This window comes from Lupinus angustifolius, chromosome LG02, assembly GCF_001865875.1.
Source record: "Lupinus angustifolius cultivar Tanjil chromosome LG02, LupAngTanjil_v1.0, whole genome shotgun sequence".
Lineage (NCBI taxonomy): Eukaryota > Viridiplantae > Streptophyta > Magnoliopsida > Fabales > Fabaceae > Lupinus > Lupinus angustifolius.
This window is the reverse complement of record NC_032010.1, coordinates 2,669,243-2,691,200: the sequence shown is the minus strand read 5'-3', so window position 1 is coordinate 2,691,200 and position 21,958 is coordinate 2,669,243. Positions and strand designations below refer to the sequence as shown.

The 21,958-nt window shown below is 32.9% G+C and overlaps 2 protein-coding genes across 2 annotated transcripts; both read left to right on the top strand.

Moving 5' to 3' along the window:
- LOC109332693 (protein HASTY 1) lies at nucleotides 838–12,842 on the top strand. The gene is made up of 22 exons (XM_019567718.1): nucleotides 838–1,001; nucleotides 3,214–3,315; nucleotides 3,420–3,563; nucleotides 3,664–3,744; nucleotides 3,872–3,941; nucleotides 4,497–4,567; nucleotides 4,642–4,805; nucleotides 4,915–4,986; nucleotides 5,095–5,332; nucleotides 5,737–5,799; nucleotides 5,912–6,190; nucleotides 6,771–6,884; nucleotides 7,020–7,146; nucleotides 7,232–7,401; nucleotides 7,484–7,585; nucleotides 8,852–8,955; nucleotides 9,053–9,347; nucleotides 9,478–9,725; nucleotides 9,953–10,456; nucleotides 10,568–10,862; nucleotides 10,976–11,159; nucleotides 12,421–12,842. Exons 1-22 carry the CDS (start codon nucleotides 897–899, stop codon nucleotides 12,501–12,503), a joined length of 3,615 nt encoding a protein of 1,204 aa, XP_019423263.1. The 5' UTR covers nucleotides 838–896; the 3' UTR covers nucleotides 12,504–12,842.
- LOC109332704 (sodium/hydrogen exchanger 2-like) lies at nucleotides 14,251–20,919 on the top strand. Its single transcript, XM_019567729.1, has 15 exons — nucleotides 14,251–14,515; nucleotides 15,182–15,426; nucleotides 15,968–16,086; nucleotides 16,606–16,703; nucleotides 17,088–17,147; nucleotides 17,226–17,272; nucleotides 17,490–17,684; nucleotides 17,897–17,943; nucleotides 18,319–18,385; nucleotides 18,494–18,594; nucleotides 18,722–18,823; nucleotides 19,313–19,451; nucleotides 19,546–19,608; nucleotides 19,806–19,889; nucleotides 20,551–20,919. Exons 2-15 carry the CDS (start codon nucleotides 15,253–15,255, stop codon nucleotides 20,881–20,883), a joined length of 1,629 nt encoding a protein of 542 aa, XP_019423274.1. The 5' UTR covers nucleotides 14,251–14,515; nucleotides 15,182–15,252; the 3' UTR covers nucleotides 20,884–20,919.

Here is a 21,958-nt window from a genome sequence, read left to right as displayed (position 1 = left end):
TAACATTTATACTGTTTTGTTTTAAAAATATTTTTATAGAAAATAGTTAAATATGATATATGTCAAAATTTTAAAGGTTGAATTAGACAACTTATTTTCTTATATTATGAGATACTTTATTCTTTTAAAATATTGAATAATGTATACATTTTCAAGTACTTCCACCTAAAGGTAAGGGAAGGTAGGCCAAATTCCAAGCCACCATGAAAGAAGACTAAATGATTTATGTGTCTCATGTCATTAGAAATAATACATCTCACAAAATGAAAGTTTAAAGTTAGTAATAATATTTTTTTTTATATATATATATCAATGATTTTCTCTTATCAAATGAGTAATGAATATTAATTTAGTAAGGCATTTTGTTTTCGTAGACATTTAAGAATTTAACGATGTCTTACGGTTACACTAACACATAATTTTAATTGATATTATAGTTTTATTTATTTGGAATAAAAAATGTGAGAGAATAAACACTATTATAAAAATAATTTAAGAAAGGATTTTTCTTTATAAATATGTGTTGAATTAAAATCATAATCTCTAGAAGAAAGACCAAAAAAATGGGACCACATATATTGTCCTATATAAATATGTTACTCAATGTATTACTTATTTCGATTGATTAGAAAAAATATATTTAAATTAAAAATTTAATAATAAATTATTTTTCTATTAATAAAAAAATATATATAATTTATTGGAGACAAAAAATGTACTCATAAAACAAAACATAGGAAACCTACGTGAAGAGAATAAAGTAAAATAAAAAAGAGACAAGTTAGAATTTGTTTTGACCAAACCCTCACTCTGTTGTTTCTTCTTTCTCAATACAATACAACACAACACATAGAAAGGGGAAAAGGAAGAAGAAGAAGAAAGAGAAGAAAGAGAGAATGGATGAAAATGGTGTTAACAATGTAGCCCAAGCTATTTCTACTGCTCTTGATTGGAACTCTTCTTCTGATGCTAGAAACGCTGCCGTTTCGTTTCTCGATTCCGTATATTTTTCTTTCATCTCTTCTCTCATTATTTATATGATTAGGGCTACTCTTTACTATTCTCAATTTTCATCTTCTCTCTTTCCACTTTTTCTTTTATTTATTGCTGGATCATCATCTAATTCTATTGTAAGGCTTGTTTGTTTAACTTTGTTTAATTTTCACAAAAAGTGATTATTTTGATTGTAAATTACTTGACACTTTCATGTTAATTCTACTGTAAGGTTTGTTTGTTTCAGATTTTTTTCACTAAAAAGTGATTATTTTGATTGTAGATTACTTCTGACACTTGCATGTTAATTATACTGTAAGGGCTGTTTGTTTAAGTTTTTTTTATTTGCACAAGGAAGTTATCATTTTTATTATAAATTACTTCTGCCACTTTCATTTTTTTAAGTGGGATTTTAAAAAATCTGTAGAAAAAGAAGATGAAATTCAGCTTTTTTGCGGAGCTAAAATTTTCAGTTTTTTTATGGAGCTAAAATTTTCAGCTTCTCAAAGCATCATTTCTTTTGAAAATCACTCTTTAAAGCTATAATAACGGCCTAAATATTCCTCGAGGTTGGTGTTTGTCATTGCTTTCGAATGAGGAGACTAAGTTGTGAACACAAGAAACCCTAATGTGGTTAAAGCACACAACTCAGAGTGTATTGGTGAAGAAATATAAAATCATCTATCTTTCCTTTATCTAGTATTAGTAAAAAAATTCACTTTGTCTTTGGAAAGCTATAATCAATCTTTCATGTTAGAGCCAGTGTCTATGTCCATCCACACGTGGATTCTGGGTAGCAGATATGCCTCTTTAAGCAAGGCTTACGTGTGTTTAATTTAGTTTATTTTGCGTCCGAAATAACGTAATTCAAATATTAGGAGCGTTTTTTGGGAAAAAAAGTGATATTTTCCTAAAATCTAAACAAAGGTAAACATGCACTTAGCACACGGGTCACAGGTGGAATCGTTATTCTTCAGGCTATGTTTGGTAGTGGCTTATAAATTATGGGAGAAACTATTAAGAGGAAACTATTATGGAAGAGAATTTAATTGTTAAGCAATTAATATTTCATACTTCGTTGAAACATGATCGCATCTAAACCCTAAAAATTCGGCAAGTTAACAGTTGCTTCCACAGCTGTTACCTTTGTGGAGCATTGTCTTCCTCAAAACTCAAAATACTCCAAATCTCAAAATCATAAAGCAAAAAACTTTCTAGCTTTCACTGAATTAGCATAAAAAAGCAGCAAAAGTAAAAAAATCTCATTCCAAAAATCCCAGCGCTACTTTATAATTACAACGTACTATAAAATGTTTGATATTGAATTTCAGAGCAACATATGGTGGAAAAGAATCTTTAAACAGATATTTTGAGTCTTACAGGGAAAGTGATGGATGAGTTTTTAATTGAGTTTTTGAAAATCGAGAAGATGTTCGAGGCAAATTATGTATCTGCTGCACAAATCAATCCTGTGCAGGCATTTCCACGAGTTGCGTCTTGCCTCTGCGCTAGAGAGCGAGGTCATAGTAGAGAGAGAATGTGAATTTGAAATGAGAAAGACGGGAGAAGAGATTTTATCTTTGAAGTGGGGTACATTTGCTAGCAAAATAAGAGAAAATTTTAAGTCGAATAATTTCTAATCTTCTCTTCTAATTGTAAACTAAGAAGCGGTACGACTCCTATGCCACGGACATGCTGGTATGCATGCTTTATGGACTGAAACATACACGCTAAACATTTTTTCGACCAAATTTAATCCCCTCAATGACCTGATTATTACCACCAAACCAGACATAGCCTTAATTTCCATCTAGTTTCTCAAACACTTGCAGCTGAAGTTGTTATGTAATTATAGGTTATTTTTAAAGTACCCGCAATTTTGCTGTAAAAAGATAACTGCTTCATTTGTATTTTTTAAGATGAATATAATTTTTGCAATTTAAAATATAATATTTGGGATAGAAAGAAGCTTCTGCACATAACTCTTGGTAGAGGGGAAAAACCTAATTGAGTTTACTTCATAGTGATTCTTTAAGAAGCTTGTGCAATTTAATAACTTGTATCTTCATATTCTTATAGTAGTTGCTGTTTTATCATTTTAAGTGCCACTAGTACAAATATTAATGTTAATAATTGCTTATTTAGGGTGGTGAAAAATCCTACTTTATTATTTGACATTCATGGATTCACCCAAGACTAATCTATTTAAAATTCCTTCAGATCAAAGCAGGTGATATACGGATATTGGCAAGTACATCTTTTCTTTTGGTAAAAAGGAATTGGTCATCTGAAATCCGGTTACATGCTTTCAAAATGCTGCAGGTTCAAGTTTATATGCTGTTGCTGCTTCCTATTTGTTGGGGATTTACCTTTTAGTTATTTATTTATCCTTGTACCTCAAGTTAAACTACATTCCCATTGTGCAGCATTTGGTGCGTTTAAGGTGGGAGGAATTAAGCCCTGCAGAGCGCATGAACTTTGCAAATCTTTCCATTGATTTAATGTCCGAGATTGCAGATCCTTGTGAAAATTGGACTCTTAAAAGCCAGACAGCTGCCCTTGTTGCTGAGGTTTTCATCATGATGCTCTTCAATTTCATTTACTAGTTCCTTACTCTGCTACAAATGCAGTTTTGCTTGGCCTAAACTATATTTAGTGCTTCTTCCACAGATAGTTAGAAGAGAGGGTCCTAATCTATGGCAAGAATTGCTTCAATCTTTGGTTTCTTTATCCAGCAAGGGTCCAGTACAAGTAAAATTCATTTTCACCAATTTTTTGTTCTTCTCATTTTTTCATACTTTAAAGTTCACTTGAATGGTTGAGTTGATTCTATTTTAAAATACTTATTTTGCTTTTTATGATTCACAATGCATATCAGGCTGAGTTGGTTTCAATGATGCTGCGGTGGCTTCCTGAAGACATTACAGTTCATAATGAAGACTTAGAAGGTTTATAATGCCTTGACTTTTCTCATGTGGGTGTGTGAGTGTAGCTTATGCATTCATATTTGTGCATGCAGAAGTGCACAACTACATTAGTGAAAGAATTGAACTTTGTCTAATCTTGTATATCTATTTGACTTAGCAAAGGAGCAATGAATTTTTCTAGTGAAAATTTTGGACACCCAATTTCAACAAGTTTTCCCATTAAACAATGCAAGTGGGCCCATTATTTCGGCTTATTTATTAATACATTTCTCTTTGAAACGTTTTCCTTTTCTTATCTCTCCCAAAATCACCTAGCCCTCTACTATCTGATGTAAAAATGCAAAGGAAAAATGTGTGTGTATAGAGAGCCAAATATGTAGAAATAGGAAGAGGATTGCTGTGTACTGGGATGCACTACTTGATCATTGTTAGCATACCTGTTTATATTTCTTCTAATAAATTGGGCTTTCTTCTAATAAACGGCATAATGCATTTTATATTGGGGATTTTCTTTAGTTTGTAACTCTGTATATGAAATGTTGCATGCTCTTTTTACTTACGTATTGATGTATTCAGGTGACCGCAGAAGGCTACTCTTGCGTGGGTTAACTCAATCACTGCCTGAGATTTTGCCACTATTATACACTGTACTTCTCAGATTTAAACCTCTTTAATGATTATTTGGTAGGAGTTATTGTTAATGTTTTGATGCTTGATGCAGTTACTGGAAAGGCACTTTGGAGCTGCATTAAGTGAAGCAGGTAGAGAACAGATGGACACTGCCAAACTGCATGCCGCTGCAGTTACAGCTACTCTAAATGCGATAAATGCATATGCTGAATGGGCTCCATTGCCCGATCTGGCTAAATCTGGAATCATTAATGGGTACCTATCTTTCTTTGTTTATTGTGTAGCACAATGCAATATTCTTGGTATATAACCATGTCATGGTTTTCTCTTCCCCCCAACTTATTTTTCTCTCAACCCCCGACAGTTGTGGTTTCCTGCTATCTGCTCCAGATTTCCGTCTTCATGCTTGTGAATTTTTCAAACTCGTTTCCCCAAGGTACGCATCATAGTTCTGTAATGGTTGATATATTGCAAACATGTTATTTCTGTTGTCTTTGATCAATAATACCATGGATCACTCTGAAAGTCTGAGTTGCGATTGCAGGAGGAGGCCCGCTGATGCTTCTGTTTCTGAATTTGACCAAGCTATGAGCAGCATCTTTCAAATCTTGATGAACATATCTAGAGAGTTTTTGTACAAATCTGGCTCAAGTCCTGGGTCTATAGACGAGGGTGAATGTGAATTTGCTGAATATATATGTGAAAGTATGGTTTCATTAGGTTCTTATAACCTGCAAAGTATTGCTGGAGATAACACCTCACTTCTTCTCTACCTAGAACAGGTAATTAATTATTAAGGTGACAATGAGCAGCTTAGAGCATGAAGGACTGAAGCTAATCTGACACATGTTTGTTGTGCCTTTGGTTTCTCTGGTTATTGTCATATATTCTGGTTTTGAATCTCTACTTCATACTGCATCCATATGTATGTTTGGATTTGGTTCCTATTTCTTATGAAACTCCATGGAGAAGATAATTACAGATTTTCATTTTTCATAATATATCTTTGAATTTTTTTCTCTCCATAATCTGTTTGCCAAATGCCAAGTTCCCTCCTTCCCTTTCACTTTCACATGTTTTTAGTCTGGGATGTGTGAATACAGAAAGTGTATTTTTTTCAGTTTAGTACATGCGTTTTTTCATATTATTTTCTAGTTTAACTGTTCATTTCTCTCTCTCTCTCCAGATGCTGGGATTTTTCCAACATTTTAAGTTTGCAATTCATTTTCAATCTGCAAACTTCTGGCTGGTAGGTTGGATTATTGTACAAAACTTTTGTCTAGTTGTGTTTCTTAGCCAAGCCAACATTGTGTATCAATTGATCATGTTTCCCACTTCTTTCCTCAAATGTTTACCTACAGGTGTTAATGAGGGACTTAACGTCAAAGTCAAAAATTTCCACACATTCAGCTGCAGACAGTTCAGCTGTTAGTAGCTCAGGTTCTGGAGAGGTTGAAAATGCAAAGAAAAAGGCTCTAAGCTTTGTGAATGATGATTTTTGTGGTGCAATTTTGGATACATCTTTCCTCCGCATGCTCAAGAGAGAGAAAATTCTTCCCGAGACTGCACTTTCTTTAGGAGTATTGGAGTTGTGGAGTGACAAGGTTGAGGGCAACTTTGGCCAGTATCGTTCTAGGCTGGTATGTCTTACATGCATAAATGAAGTCAGATAGTATTGTCCGCCTTATAAATGACATTTTTCCATTTCTTTACAGAAAAAATCATCAAATTTGTTGTGGGAGATTGACCTTTTTATTATTGTACTTGGAAGTAGTGGCTTATTGCTTTCTTCACTTTATGTAAATCTTGTGGAAACATTTTATTCAATGTAGCTTTAAGTAGTCTTGTAGTGCATGAGTCATTAATTATTTTATTGTGGTTTCAAAATATTTCCTAAAATCTGGATATTTAAAAAGAAGATACAGGGATAGAAAATTGTGAAATTGAACATTTGATTGACTTTTTAATCCCTGATCAATCTTACCCAGTAGAGAAAGAAGTGATAAACAGAGGCGGGTGGTATTTAACAGTATAAAAGTTTGCATATGAATAAGGCACTCTGTAGTCTAGTTTCAGCATACTCAAATATTCTGCCGTTGTAGTTAAATCTTATTTATTTTTCTCTTGTTCCCATTCTACTTCTATTTGTTGTTTTCTTTATAATTTTATTGATATTGACCTTTTCAAACTCCGTTAACTGATGAATGATTTCTAAAACAGTTGGAGCTGATTAGGTTTGTTTCTTCTTACAAACCCCTGATAGCTGCTGCTAAAGTTTCTGAAAAAATAAATGCAATCATGAAGAGTCTCTTGCTTTCACCAGCGCTAAGTCAGGTTTAAATGCCCTCTATTTGAATTTTCAGTGAACTATTACATTATTGATACTTTAATCTCTAATTGTTGGCTTCTCGACATAATCTCATGCGTATGTATGATTGTCAATTATGGGTTGTGATTTTCTCACTTCAGGACTTAGCCGTGCTTGAAAGCATGCAGTTGGCTTTAGAGAATGTTGTGAGTGCAATTTTTGATGGATCCAATGATTTTGCCAAGGCGAACACTGAAGTTCAGCTTGCATTATGTAGAGCATTTGAAGGTTATTTTAGTTAGTTGTCCGTATTTTTGCTGTTTTTAGGTTCATACAGTTGGACCTCCTTAAATTCAGGTTACTTGTCTTGAAGGTTTACTTCAGCAATTTATTTCCTTGAAATGGACGGATCCTGCACTAGTGGAAGTACTTGGTCGCTATTTGGATGCAATGGGTCCCTTTTTGAAGTATTTCCCGGATGCAGTTGGCAGTGTTATCAATAAACTATTTGAACTTCTGACATCCCTTCCTCTTATAATCAAGGTACCCTAAACAACTCCTATTCCTCTTCTTCAAATATTGAGAAAGCTGCTGGCAGTTTAAAAATTATACATTCTCTTGGCAGGATACCTTAACATTAAATGCACGGCATGCAAGGTTGCAAATTTGTACATCATTTATTCGCATAGCAAAAGCTGCTGGCAAATCTGTCCTGCCTCATATGAAGGTTCATCATTTAAACATTTAACCTTACTTTTTTCAAAATTGTATTTAATTGTCATACTAAACAAATGGGAACTTGCTCTTGTCTACCTCAACCAGACAATTATAATAGAAGGGGAATGGAGTTTCATTTAAAATTTATCGAGGAGGAGAAACTTGTTATGCAATTGAAGTTACCTTGATCTGTTTATGGATTGAATCTTATGCAAGCCAGATTAAAGTCCAAATAAGAAATCATCAATTATTGGGGTCCTGCAAAATTATCTTGGGCATCTTTGATATGTCTAGAGGGCGAGCCTGAGCACAATGATAAGGTTGTTGGTCTTGTGACCTGGAATTCATGGCTTCAAATCCTGTAAACAACCTCTTATCTTGAGAGGGTAAGGCAGCATACAACCGTGCGTCTACCCTTCCCAGACTCCACTAGGTGGTCCTCGTGCACTGCGCTGCCCTTGTCTTGGATATCTCTAGTTACATTGATGTGTCAAGGCACCTGTTTATGAAAAAATTGATTAAAATGTGATAGGAACTGTTACTTTATTATGGAAATGTAGAAAAGGAAAATAACAGAAATTTCCTTGATTCAGGTGTAGGTAGAAAAGAAAAAAGAGAAAATATTAGAGACACTAGATGCAACTCTTCCCCTTGGCCTAAGCCATGCCAGAACCGCTCCAACTTGTGTTATTTTCCCTTTTTCTTCCAGCTGATTCCTTCACACAATATAATTCCCCCTTTGCCTTTGTCACTTCCTTTTTTTAGTGGAATACCTTAGTTAGAGGTCAATCAGTATAATAATTGTGCTTACTTGAAATAATTTGTGTAGAATTTTGTGCCTTTTTATTATTTACTTGTGCTGTTATGCAAGCAGACTTCCAGAGTCGACAAGAGAAGCTAAGGTCAACAAAAGATTCTCCTGTCCGTTTTTTATGCATAACTGATGATACCCAAATTTCTTACTAAACGTATCTTTAGGACCATTTTCTATTTATCTACTGTGTAGCACTGACTTCAATGTTAGTATCAGTTCACTGTTATAGTGTCTGTCAGGAAATATCAATGACACATTAATTTTGATCCTTCTATTTGGTGAGAAACTATTATGTAAAGAAGTCAAGACTTATTCCTTATTCTTTGAGTCATACTTTTGAAATTGTTGTAGCTTTGTTCTCACTAGTCTGGATTTCATCTTTGGACCTTTCATATATGTTCAAGGTCAAATTACTCTCTAGTGCTCAATAGTGTTTTATTTACTTTCACAATTTAAATGTAGGGCATTGCTGATACAATGGCATGCTTGCAAAGGGAGGGACGTTTGCATCAAGGAGAGCACAATATACTTGGAGAAGCTTTTCTTGTTATGGGTTCTGCTGCTGGGTAAGATCAAATAGAACAAATGAATCTATTATTTTTCTGGGTAGACATTCTTTTATATTTCAATCTAACGTTTTCTTGTTACTTCTTAATGTGACAGTATTCAACAGCAACAAGAAGTTTTAGTCTGGTTACTGGAACCTTTGAGCCAACAGTGGACACAATTGGAGTGGCAGGATAAATATTTGTCTGATCCACAAGGTTTGGTTCGGTTGTGTTCAGAAACAACATTTAAGTGGTCAATTTTTCACACAGTGACATTCTTTGAGAGGGCACTAAAGAGGAGCGGGCTAAAGAAAGCTAATTGGAATTCAGAAAACAATTCGACACCAGATTCAACTCCTTTAAATCCAATGGCCTCTCATATATCATGGATGCTGACTCCTCTCTTAAAAGTATGTGTTCTGCCCTTGATAGACCAGCCATGTTGTTTCCTCTAGTATTTCAAAGGAAAAAAGCTCATGATTTTTTATCTTGTTCTCTAAGTAGTTTGATTAATAAGTGTAGCATGTTCTTAATTTCCAGCTACTTCGTGCTGTACATTCCCTTTGGTCTCCATCCGTAAATCAAGCTTTACCTGGAGAGGTTAAAGCTGCAATGACCCTAAGTGATGTTGAGAGGTTCAGTCTTCTTGGAGAAGGGAACTACCCTAAATTGCCAAAGAGTTCATTGACTTTCACGGATGGATCTAACATTGACATGACTAAGGAAGGATATGCTGAGCCAAACGAATCGGATATTCGAAATTGGTTGAAAGGCATCAGAGACAGTGGGTAAGCATGCACATTCTGATTTTTCTATTTTTTATAATCTGTTGGTTGGAATATGATTGGTCTTCCTTTTCAATATTTTTTGCAATAGTTGTCTCTGGAACAGGCCAACTAAAGTTCCTATTTAAAAAATAAATTATCTACGGCATCTTTACAAAGTACTTTGGTTTATAAATTGCTAGATATAATGTAGACATAGTTACTGAGTATTTTGGTTTATAAATTGTTAGGTATAATGTATTGGGCTTGTCAACAACAGTTGGAGATTCATTCTTCAAATATTTGGACGTACACTCTGTTGCTGTTGCCCTAATGGAGAATATACAGTCAATGGATTTCAGGCATATGAGGCTGATTGTTCATTCCATACTGATTCCTTTGGTTAAATCTTGTCCTTTTGATATGTGGGAGATTTGGCTGGAAAAGCTTCTGCACCCATTATTTGTCCATTCTCAGAAGGTTCTCAACCATGCATGGTCTAGTCTTCTACAAGACGGTAGAGCAAAGGTTCCAGATGTTCATGACATTCTTAGTGGATCAGACTTGAAAGTGGAAGTAATGGAGGACAAGCTTCTGAGGGATCTCACACGTGAAGTGTGTCTTTTGCTCTCTGTCATTGCTTCTCCCCCCCTTAATCCTGGAATCCCTTCTGTGGATCAGTCTGGTCATGTTAATCGTTTAGACATGTCTTCTCTGAAAAGCTTGGACACATTTGCATCAAGCTCTATGATTGGGTATGCTTTCTACTTGTTATGGAATATGTTTTATCTATTGAAGTGTTTGTTACATTTGTAGGTTCAATCTGAGACCTTTTATTTTCTTCTCATTATTCTCATATGTAACAGTTTCATTCTAAAGCGTGAAAGTCTGGCCCTTCCAACACTGCATATATGTGTAGAAGTTTTTACATGGACAGATGGTGAGGCTGTGACAAAAATTTCTTCTTACTGCTCTGCGTTGGTGGCACTTTCGATAGCAACAAATCATATGGAACTTGTAGAATTTGTGTCCAGAGATCTTTTTACTGCCATCATCCAAGGTTTAGCCCTCGAATCAAATGCAATAATCAGTGCTGATCTAGTTGGCCTCTGCCGTGAAATATTTGTATATCTTTGTGATAGACACCCAGCTCCTAGGCAGGTTAGTTATTTTTCTTTTCTTGGTGATTTGGTTAGTTGTTTTTGCGTTCACTTGCAGAGAAGAGGATCCTAGAACAAGACTATTGAGTAATATGCTTTGTCACTCTCTTTTAGGTTTTGCTATCTCTTCCCTCAATTACTCCTCATGATTTGCATGCTTTTGAGGAATCTTTGACAAAAACATCAAGTCCAAAGGAACAAAAGCAGCTCATGAAAAGCTTACTTATATTAGCAACTGGCAACAAGCTAAAGGCACTCGCAGCTCAGAAAAGTGTGAACGTCATTACAAATGTTTCAGGTAAGCATAATTTTTAATGTTTTTTTTACTTCTCCAACATTCAACTTGTGGAAAGTGCAGTTTATCATATCAAAGATAATAAATTACTGTAGCCTTATTGAGTCTCTCATAGGAATAGTAGTTTCTCTCTAGACTGCACTATAGTTATACTTCATCTCAACTATTGCTTGCATCTCTATAACATGCATTAATTTCATCCAACTATATGTTCTGTTATGAGAGGGACCATATGCACTCCAAATTGTCTACCTACCCTCCCTACTAACCAATAGTAATTTTAGTTTTCTATTTTACAATATTATGATTGGTAGATGAGGAGTGTGAAAGGCATTTCTGAGTGCTAATAACTAAATCCGTTTGTTATTTGCATCTCTAAAGTCGCATGCTCATTTATCCTTCTCAGGGCCCCATTAGGTGAGAGCCTTATGCGTGAAGCCATCCTTTTAATTATAGGTTGTATTATTTCGGTGTCTATTATGAAGCAGGGACAGTTTGAAATAGCCGCGGTGACTGTGCGGACACTTGTTATATTGGGCTGAATGTTGAGCAGTAAAATGTCAACAAGAGAATAAATTTCATGTAACAAAGATGAGAATGTTACATCGGATGAGTGGACACACTAGACAAAATAGGATTTCAAATGAATGCATTAGAGAGAAAGTTGGAGTAGCTCCTATTGTAGAAAATATGGTAGAATCATGCTTTGGGTGGTTTGAACATGTGTGGAGGAGACCATTACAAGCCCCAGTGAGGAGAGTAGATTAAATACAGATAAGTCCAATTCCTAGACGATGGAGGCCAAGAAAAACCATAGGCAAAACGATTAGGAAAGATTTAGAGATCAATGCTTTGTCAATGGACATGATTTTTTGTTAGAGCATTATGACGTCATTCAATTCATATAATCGACCCCACCTAGTGAGATTAAGGCTTTGATGTTGTTGTCATCTGTGTGGGACATTGTATCCCACACATCACAAGCACTCTTAACTATATTCTAAAACTTTTTACATGTTTGTGATTCTTTTAATACTATTATAAATAGAAACACCACTTTAATTAGGTAAACATTAGCATTTTATTATGTTTCCGATGACTTGTTAACTTCTGTTAACTCTTAAATCATCATCCCTCTCTTACTTTAAGATTTGTGCTTAAATATTAGCTTTGTATTAATTTTATGTTGTATCATAGTCAATTAGCTGTGCCATGCACTCTTATAACTAGCAATATATTTAGTTATTTACTTCTGCTTCTGAAGGTACTGTAAGATCACGCAGCGCAGTGAATGATTCTGAGTCCAAAGTTGATGATGGAGATCTGGGTTTGGCAGCTATCATGTGATATTCTGAGCTCATGGAAGGTTTTGTGTACAAAAGTGAGCTCACATTGAAAATATTTTGGGTTTTCTTATTTACTAAGGACACCTTGGTGCAACAACATTTCTACCTCCAAATGGGAAATCTAGTTGAAGTACAAAATTTCATGTCCTTCATCTCTTGGGCACATAACATTCATGCCAATATTTGTAATAATGATATGTAGTTTTATTCACAGTTTAACAAAACCACAGTTGGCAGCCATTGCAGCCTATCTATTATTTTTCTGGTATCTTAAGTCCTGTAATGGTTGAGTTTTTGACTTTGTTTCACTTTTGAAGCATAAATACAAATAGACTAACAATTACAATCATTGCAAATTACAGAACTTAAATATAAGAGAAGAAAACATGGTGAAAGCTTTTCAGCATGCAGGAACAAGAATGTGTTCACTTTAGGGAAATAAAACAGATCCACAGTGCAGCAATCCTAGTAGTTTCTGCTTCATTTGTTGGTTGTGTTACTGCTATAGAATGTGAATATTAAGGCCATTTCCACATACTTCTGAATTATCTGTTCAACAAAGCATTCTACCATATCTAATTTGTGTCTTTAACATATTAGTATGTTACACAAAAATCTCTTGTTGTTGACTAAAAAAATCTCATAAGATTTTTTTCCGGGTTATTCCGGATTAACATAATTTAACCCTATCATGAGGATTTTCACGATAAAAAATGGTTGCAAGCTTGGTAAGCAATTGGAATTACAAAAATATCTTTATGGTTAGTGAATTAATGACCTTTTCATGTCCAAGTTTTTTTTTGGGTTCAAATTATTATTATTTTATAAATTACTATTATTATTATTTTGAAGTTTTTTATACCAATATCACATAAACGGATAAAAAGGTAGTAATAGACTTAGTGATGATATTATAAGTGGGTTTCTTAATAAAAATAAAGTTTCCTCTAATAAAATAATATATTTTATAAAGAACACATGAATTATCATATTTCTAACTAGTATGCCTACACATAATTATTACTAATATTTAAGTTATATATTTTTTTGTTCTGTAGTATTAGAATATATTACTAGTATATTTTATGTTCTACTTTTATATTGAGTATATTTTATTTTATAATTTTTTATTGTAATGTTTAATTTGAGACGAGATAGTTGTTTAATATATTGGTGGTGATTAAATATGATTATATGGTTTTTTTTGTAAAAATTTAAAAGTATAAGGGCAAAATAGGAAAATACATTATAATTTGCTTTTATATATAATATAAATATAAATAATTCCTATAGTTAGCGTTTCTATAACGCTATAAATATGATCTCTAACCAGAAAACCACTTATTGTTGTTAAATAATAAAGGGTATCAAATATTCGAGAAGGAAAGTAATGAGACCTAAAACTTATATGGATTTTTAAGAAAAAGGTGATGCCATATAACCATTATTTAATTCATCATTATCCCAAACCCTATTAATTATACAAAATATATTCTTCAAACTTTTTCCAAGATTCGTTTTACATAATATATTGGTCGATGTCGTTCACCTTTGTTGGCATTGAAACACTACATATGTGATTGGACATTATAGGATTAAGTTTCAGTGACTGTACCTTTGCTTTAATTCTTCTAATTTGGATATTTGTATTTATAATTCTTTGTTTCCCGAATTAAGCGCTTCTATCTATGTTTCTCTCTATATATATAAAAATATTATTTTTCTCTATCTCTCAGTTTCAACGATTGTCTTCCATTTTTCTTCTCCTTGTTTTCCTCATCCATTCTTATTCTCTATGTAACAAAACATAACAAAACAAAACATAACAACCATCATTCACATTCTTCTTTGACAAGTGAGGAATTGAAACACAACATTTGTTGCTTTGCTTTCGCTGTTGGAATCTTCTCTCCAAAACGACAACAACAACAACAACAACGTTATTGCATGCATGCTTTCTTCTTTCTACAATACGATGCTCTTTTCATTGCCATGTTGCTGCTAATCGTTTTGGTGAGCCTTTTGCTATTATTTTATGTGGATCAACCTAAGTTTTAGCCATGTTTTATCGTGGTGGGACCGCATGATCTCATATATGATTAAAGTAAATCATTTCGTTCATTTCGTTCATTTCCTAATAATTTTGGGTTAACACAATTTAACTATATCAAACGGAGATTTTCATGGTCCAAAGCGGTTCCAGCATTTGTTTGATTAAGAGTGTCAATGAAGACCTTTGCAAGCCCAAAAGGACTCATAAAGAATATTATAAGTTACTTTTTATGTAACCAAATGTATCTTCTTATTCTATAGTTAAGAAACTAATTATTTTTAAAGTATATGTTACCTCCTAAAAAATATCGCTTATATAAATCAAACATTTTATATTTTGTGTTATAACTCACTAGTTTCAGGAACATCCTAAACACAATAGATATTTGGGTCAAATATGTGTCTACTTTTTTTTGTTTATGACTTGTGAGAACTTTCTGGTTAGAGAATTAATGACCTTTTTCATGTCCAAGTTTCTCTGGTTCAAATTATTTCTTATTTTATAAATTACTAATATTATATTTTTATGAAGTTTTTTATATCTTTATCGCATAAACTGATAAGAAAGGTAGCCCGTATATTTTTTTCTCTTCCGGTAAATTCTTATACATTTATGTTGCATTGCAGGGCTAGCAACATTGAACTTTGTAACTCAACAATAATCTGAATTTGTGGGTATTGGAGAAGGTTCACACAAAATGGGTTTTGAATTTAGTCATGTACTTTCAAAAATGCAAATGTTATATATGTCAGATCATGGTTCAGTGGTCTCAATGAACATATTTGTGGCACTCCTATGTGCATGTATTGTCTTAGGACATCTTCTTGAGGAGTATAGATGGATAAATGAATCAATCACTGCACTTTTGATAGTAAGTGCTCAATTTTCCTATAAACAAATTTGTAATATTAATGTTTTTCTTTATATATTTGTATTCCTAGATTTGGATTTCACACATGACATACATGTGCATGTACATAGTATTATAGTATGTCTATTTCATTTTCTTTTGCTGTAAACTCTCTATCATATAGCATATCTAATTCAGTTTTTTTGATAGATCGAAATATGATTAAATATCTAATATCATGTTTATAGAATTCAATTATCTATAAATTTGTTGGGTCTTGTTGATTTAAATTTAATTCACTTTAATATATAATGTTTTAATTGAATATTTTATATCCAATATTTTTAACTCAATTTTATGTAAGGTGTATTCAATCATATGGACCATTTATCTATTTAGTAGATTTACTTGTCAACTAGATAGAATGTTCAAAAAAAAAATTGTTGCATTGCCCCAATTATTCATCCTAGTAAACTTTTTTTTTTTTTTCTGTTGTTATACTTAGCATATGTAGTTAACATTTCAATGATATTTTTTATAATTTCCTAAATATTTATCACAGGGTCTTTGCACTGGTGTAGTTATTTTGATGTTTAGTGGTGGTAAAAGCTCACATCTACTGATTTTCAGTGAAGATCTTTTCTTCATATACCTTCTCCCACCAATTATATTTAATGCCGGGTAAAATTTTCTTGTTCTATATATTTTTCTAAAGAGGATAAAATGTTTGACTCTATGTTTATTATGTATAATTAAAAGGTGGAGTTATTTGCATGTTGTTTTACCATTAACTTGTTAGGGTAGGGTTGGAATATAGATTTGTTCTTAGACAAAATTCTATGTCCACATTTTGTGTTATTTCCATATCTTAATGTGATTGATAAAAAATAAATTTAAATAATTTATTATAATGGTCTATGGTATACCCAACAAATTATGAGATGGATGATGTGATTTTGTGATATAATATTCCAATGTGATATGCATAGTATACCCAAAAGCTTAGATTTTTCTGAACTACTTCAATACCACAATTGCAGTAATACCCTCTTCATTTTCTTATAGTTCTAACTAACATCTTTTATACAAGTAACTTAGGTACACATTTATTGTCTCACATTTAGTGTCACCCCATGTGCTATGACCTACCGACTTCTATTATTATTTTGTTGTCAACTTGTTATGTGTAATTTATTCCAGGTTTCAAGTGAAAAAGAAGCAATTTTTTGTTAACTTCATTACCATTGTGATGTTTGGTGCTGTTGGTACACTCATATGTTGGACCATAATAACAGTTGGTATGTCCTTCCCATTTATTTGTATATTATTTCTTATATCAGTCTCCAAAATTTGACATACGGTTTTAAGTTGGGGTTCTATTGCGGCCTAATGCGATTAATTATGGCGCGATGTGATTGTGATAACTGTCGCAACTAAGATTTTATCGTAGAATCATGTGATGCAGTTGACATTTTAAAACCCATATTTGGCATCATAGCAAAAGAAATGGCATATCAGATTATTGGTAATTTATTACTAACCTAAACTTATTAGGTATAAGCCTTTTATGGTTTAAAAATATCTTCATGTAGATAACTAATTTAAGGATACTATCCAAATGGGAATTATCTAGTTCTGACTTGTAACATAATTTTTTGATAAATTTTTATGCAATGTTTCAGGTGCCATACAAATTTTTAAGAGGATGGGTATTCATTCTCTGGAGTTAGAAGATTATCTAGGTATTATATTTTTCAATCTAATCTATTTGGCACCTTGTCATTCTGTTCAAGACTCACTTTTTGTGTGGAAAATTTCAGCAATTGGTGCAATATTTGCTGCAACAGATTCTGTATGCACGTTGCAGGTTTGGAACAATATGTTTTTCTGGCACAATCTTCCATTAAGAGTTGGTTTGCGAGTTTGTTTTTGGAGGTTAATGAAGCAAAGGAAAAAGCCTAGAAGTCATGAAATATACTTCTGATATGATTCTGAAGCATTTCATTTTCCCTCGAAAACCAAACTCACAAGCAGACCTTACGAGTGAATGCTAAGTACTGAAGTTATAAAGGATGATGATGCAGGTGCTAAACCAGGACGAGACACCTTTATTGTACAGTCTTGTATTTGGTGAGGGTGTTGTGAATGATGCTACATCAGTGGTGCTTTTCAATGCAATCAAAAGTTTTGATCTCAACCATATTGACTCAGGAGTTGCTTTGCAATTTCTTGCCAATTTCTTGTATCTGTTTATAGCAAGTACTATGCTTGGTGTTTTGGTAACTCTCTTGCTTCCTCTAATTCTCTCATATACACATTAGTAATTGGCATTTGGTAGACATGTTAGAATGGAATATAACATACTAGTTTTTTTATACATTTGAATATTTGATGTATTTATAAATAAGAAAAAAATATGTATACACCGACAACTTGACTAACTTGTAATCAAATGACTGGTTAGTTCTAATGCATCTCCATTGCTTTGCAGACTGGTCTACTTAGTGCTTACATTATTAAAAAGCTATATATTGGCAGGTATCCATTACCATTGTTCAATAGTTACTATGATTTATTCCATTGTTTTGATTTGTATATGCCTTTTATTCTTAGTTCCTATTAAAGACAATCTCAATTGATCTAACTTTTATGAATAAGACTTAAAGTCTACAATTTATGGAGATTGTACTATATGATCAAGAATATACTGTTAAAGATGAAATTCTATGTGACTTGTTAGGCATCTCCACTTGAATTGGCATCTTTTCAATATAAGTACTGAATTGTCTTTCTATTTTGGAAAAGATAATACACTAGTGCAGTGGAATCTCTTAATAACTTGAGGTCTCTGTGTGTTTCTCTCTGTTTCTATCTTGAGTACAAGTTTTTCAACAAATTTCTCCCGTATTTCAGGCACTCTACGGATCGCGAGGTTGCCCTTATGATGCTAATGGCATACCTTTCCTATATGCTGGCTGAAGTAAGTTTTAAAGAACTTCAGAAGTGTTTTTGAGCTTTATATCTATCTATTTTTGTGGTTGAAATTTATCACTTGCATGATGCTGATATATACCTACATTTTCTGTAGTTATGTTATCTTAGTGGCATTCTCACTGTATTCTTTTGTGGGATTGTCATGTCACATTATACTTGGCATAATGTGACTGAGAGCTCAAGAACCACTACTAAGTATGTTTTCTATACAGATTTCCTTAAACTATATATGAATCTATTTGAGGTAGTAACTAGTAGGTAGTAACACTGTGCAATTTAACTATATATGTTTAGCTACATAGTTTTGTTGTTACTCTTGCAGACATTCTTTTGCAACCTTGTCCTTTGTTGCTGAGACATTTATCTTCCTCTATGTTGGTATGGATGCCTTGGACATTGAAAAATGGAGATTTGTTAGTGATAGGTATGTTCTATGTTCTCTATACTAGTGAGTAGTTATTTGAGACATTCAACCTTTTATATTCATGAAAGATTGTTGAACGCTATACCTCTTCATCAACAAATAGAATGATAGTTGCCTCATGGCTTAGTGCACGAGGCTCCTACCTAGTGGGGTCTGAGGAGAGTATATATATGTATCCTTACTCTCGCAAGCAAAAAAGTTATTTCCATAATTACAAGACAAACTACCTTACTGTTGCGCTGAGGTTCACCCTATAATGATAGTTTCTTTATTGAAAGAAAAATGATACTCCCATAAAATTGTTAGAATATCATTAAACAACCCTTAATTCTGCAATCTTACCTCTCAAAACTGAGCTCCTATATATAAATGTTTAATGTTTTTATTTTGGGAAATGATATCCTTAATCCTACAACCTTACCTCTCAAAACTTCCCTTTTTCTTTTAGTAGAAAAACAACTAATGTGCTAGCCTTTGTTTCTTCTGCAGCCCTGGAACATCTATTGCTGTGAGTTCAGTATTATTGGGACTAATACTCACTGGAAGAGCAGCTTTTATTTTCCCTTTATCATTCTTATCCAACTTGACTAAAAAATCACCAAATGAGAAAATAAGCTTCAGACAACAAGTATGGCTCTACATTTTTGCCTATAAGTGCTTATTTACCAGATTTCTTGTGCTGCAAGTTAAGCTGACAAGCTTTTCATTCTTTCTCATTTTAGGTAATCATTTGGTGGGCTGGTCTTATGAGAGGTGCTGTTTCAATAGCACTTGCTTATAATCAGGTAGCACCAACACCACTCTTCAGTAGCACTTATATATATATATATATATATAAGAGTAATTAAGTTAAACCTGGATGCAGTTTACTTTCTGTATAATTATTCACATTTGTCCACAATGTTACATATTTGCATAATTTTTCACCACTTAAGCAATTCAAATGTTTTTATTCTTAGTTTCTTACAATCATAAAATGCAGTTCACGATGTCGGGGTATACTCAACAACGATCCAGTGCAGTCATGATTACCAGCACCATCACTGTTGTACTTGTCAGCACAGTGGTAAGATACATGCTTTGTTTGAGTTTTGTCATGTGTATATCAGTATTCATTGCTTTCTTTTCAATATAGACGTTATTTGGTCATTGCTCTCTGCATCACTGATATTAACTGTTATATTAACCATTACAGATAGCACATACATATAGGAAATCCATGATAAACTATACTGAAAATTTCACCATAATTGTAAGCATTAGCGCAACGGTAAGGCTGTTGCTTAATGATCAGGAGGTTACGGGTTCAAATCCTGAAATAATCTTTCCGCTTGTGGGGGTAAGGCTACGTATATCTACCTTCCTTGTACCCCACTAAGTGGGTGCCTCGTTTAGTGGGCTGCCCCTTATTTTCATCTCAATGCAATCGTAAGGTTCTTACTTAATGACCATGAGGTAGTGAGTTCAAATCTTGGACTCACTTTTAATGTGAACCTCGTGCACTACTAAATGTGAACCTCGTGCACTAAGCTACGCTTTTAATAATAAGCATTCTCATCTGACACACTCACTTTTGGAGCTTCATCTTAAGTTTTGTACATGTGACTTTATTCAAACTACTCAAATCTTCAAACATTGAATGTTTCAAATAAGCATACAAGAATTTGATAAATGGTAGAATACTATATTATACTGACACAAGTTGATTAAAACATGAAACTGATCAGGTATTTGGTATGATGACTAAGCCACTGATAAGGTTCTTGCTACCTCATTCTAAACGCAAAAACAGTATGCAAAACATGAATGACCATGTAACTTGTTCTCCAACAAAATCATCAATGAATGTACCATTTCTTGAAAATTCAGTATATAGTGAAGCTGATATTGATGAACTTCAACGTCCAAGTAGTCTTCGTGATTTACTATCAACTCCAACACACACTGTTCATTGCTTGTGGCGCAAGTTTGATAATGGATTTATGCGTCCAGTTTTTGGTGGCAGAGGTTTTGTTCCAATAGTTCCTACATCACCAATTCAAACCAATAATCTATTGTGATTAAAAATTTACTGCAAATAATTCATTCATTGCAAATAGTTCATTGCAAATTTTGTATAGAACAGGAAATCTACTTTGTTCATGTGTATGTATTTATTCCTATTGTCACTTTTTATTAAATTAGACAGTCGTAATAAGGTTTTGTCGAATCTCTATGATATCTATCATTTTACCAGTATCATCTTCGTTTACAGCTAGAAAAAAGACAAAAAAACGCAGTTTGCATCCAATTATTGCAAAAAAACTTGGCCATACTAGGCGTCTAGTTCACCTATGATGTCCTAGTATTGAATATGTTACTCGACTCGTATTCTTATTTGCTACATTGTCGACCCGCAACTTTGCCACACTATTGATTTGCATTTTTATTTTTTAGTATTAAATATTTAATTTTTATATATTTCATTTTAAAGAATTATATAATATTTTTTGTATTGAGTATACATGACATTATAATTTTGTTTGAATATTTAATTATACATAATATTATAATTTTGTCCAAAATTTGGGATTGAGAGTAGAGTCTCCATATGATATAATTTATTAAAAAGCGAATATCTTCTAAAAAAATTGGATCAAAGATGAACATGAGATAATCTTCAAATATGTGGAGAATATGGCATAAAGAACATATTATGTTCCTTAAGTTACTTTTTAAATGAAGAACATATTATGTTCTTTTGCAATACTCAAGAACTAAATAACTTCACCTACTTATGCCTTCTGAATATTATTACATGTTCATCTTTGATTCAATTTTTTCACATCAAGAAGATCACAATTTTGAAGAAGTGTAAACACACATTTAAATAAAAGAATATATGTTTATTCTTTCTTGGAAGGTAATTCTTTTGTAAGAATTTATATCTTATGAAGACTTTATACTCAATCTCAAAAAATAGAAATGTAGATCGACAAATACAATAATACATGTCAATATGCTAATTAAATAAAGAGGTTAAAAAAGAGAAAAATCAAATTATAAGACTTTATCACCAACCACCTTTTCTAGCTTACATCTAGTCCATGAGAGAAAAAATGATAACCTTTATTTTGTTTCTTTATCTTCAAAAAT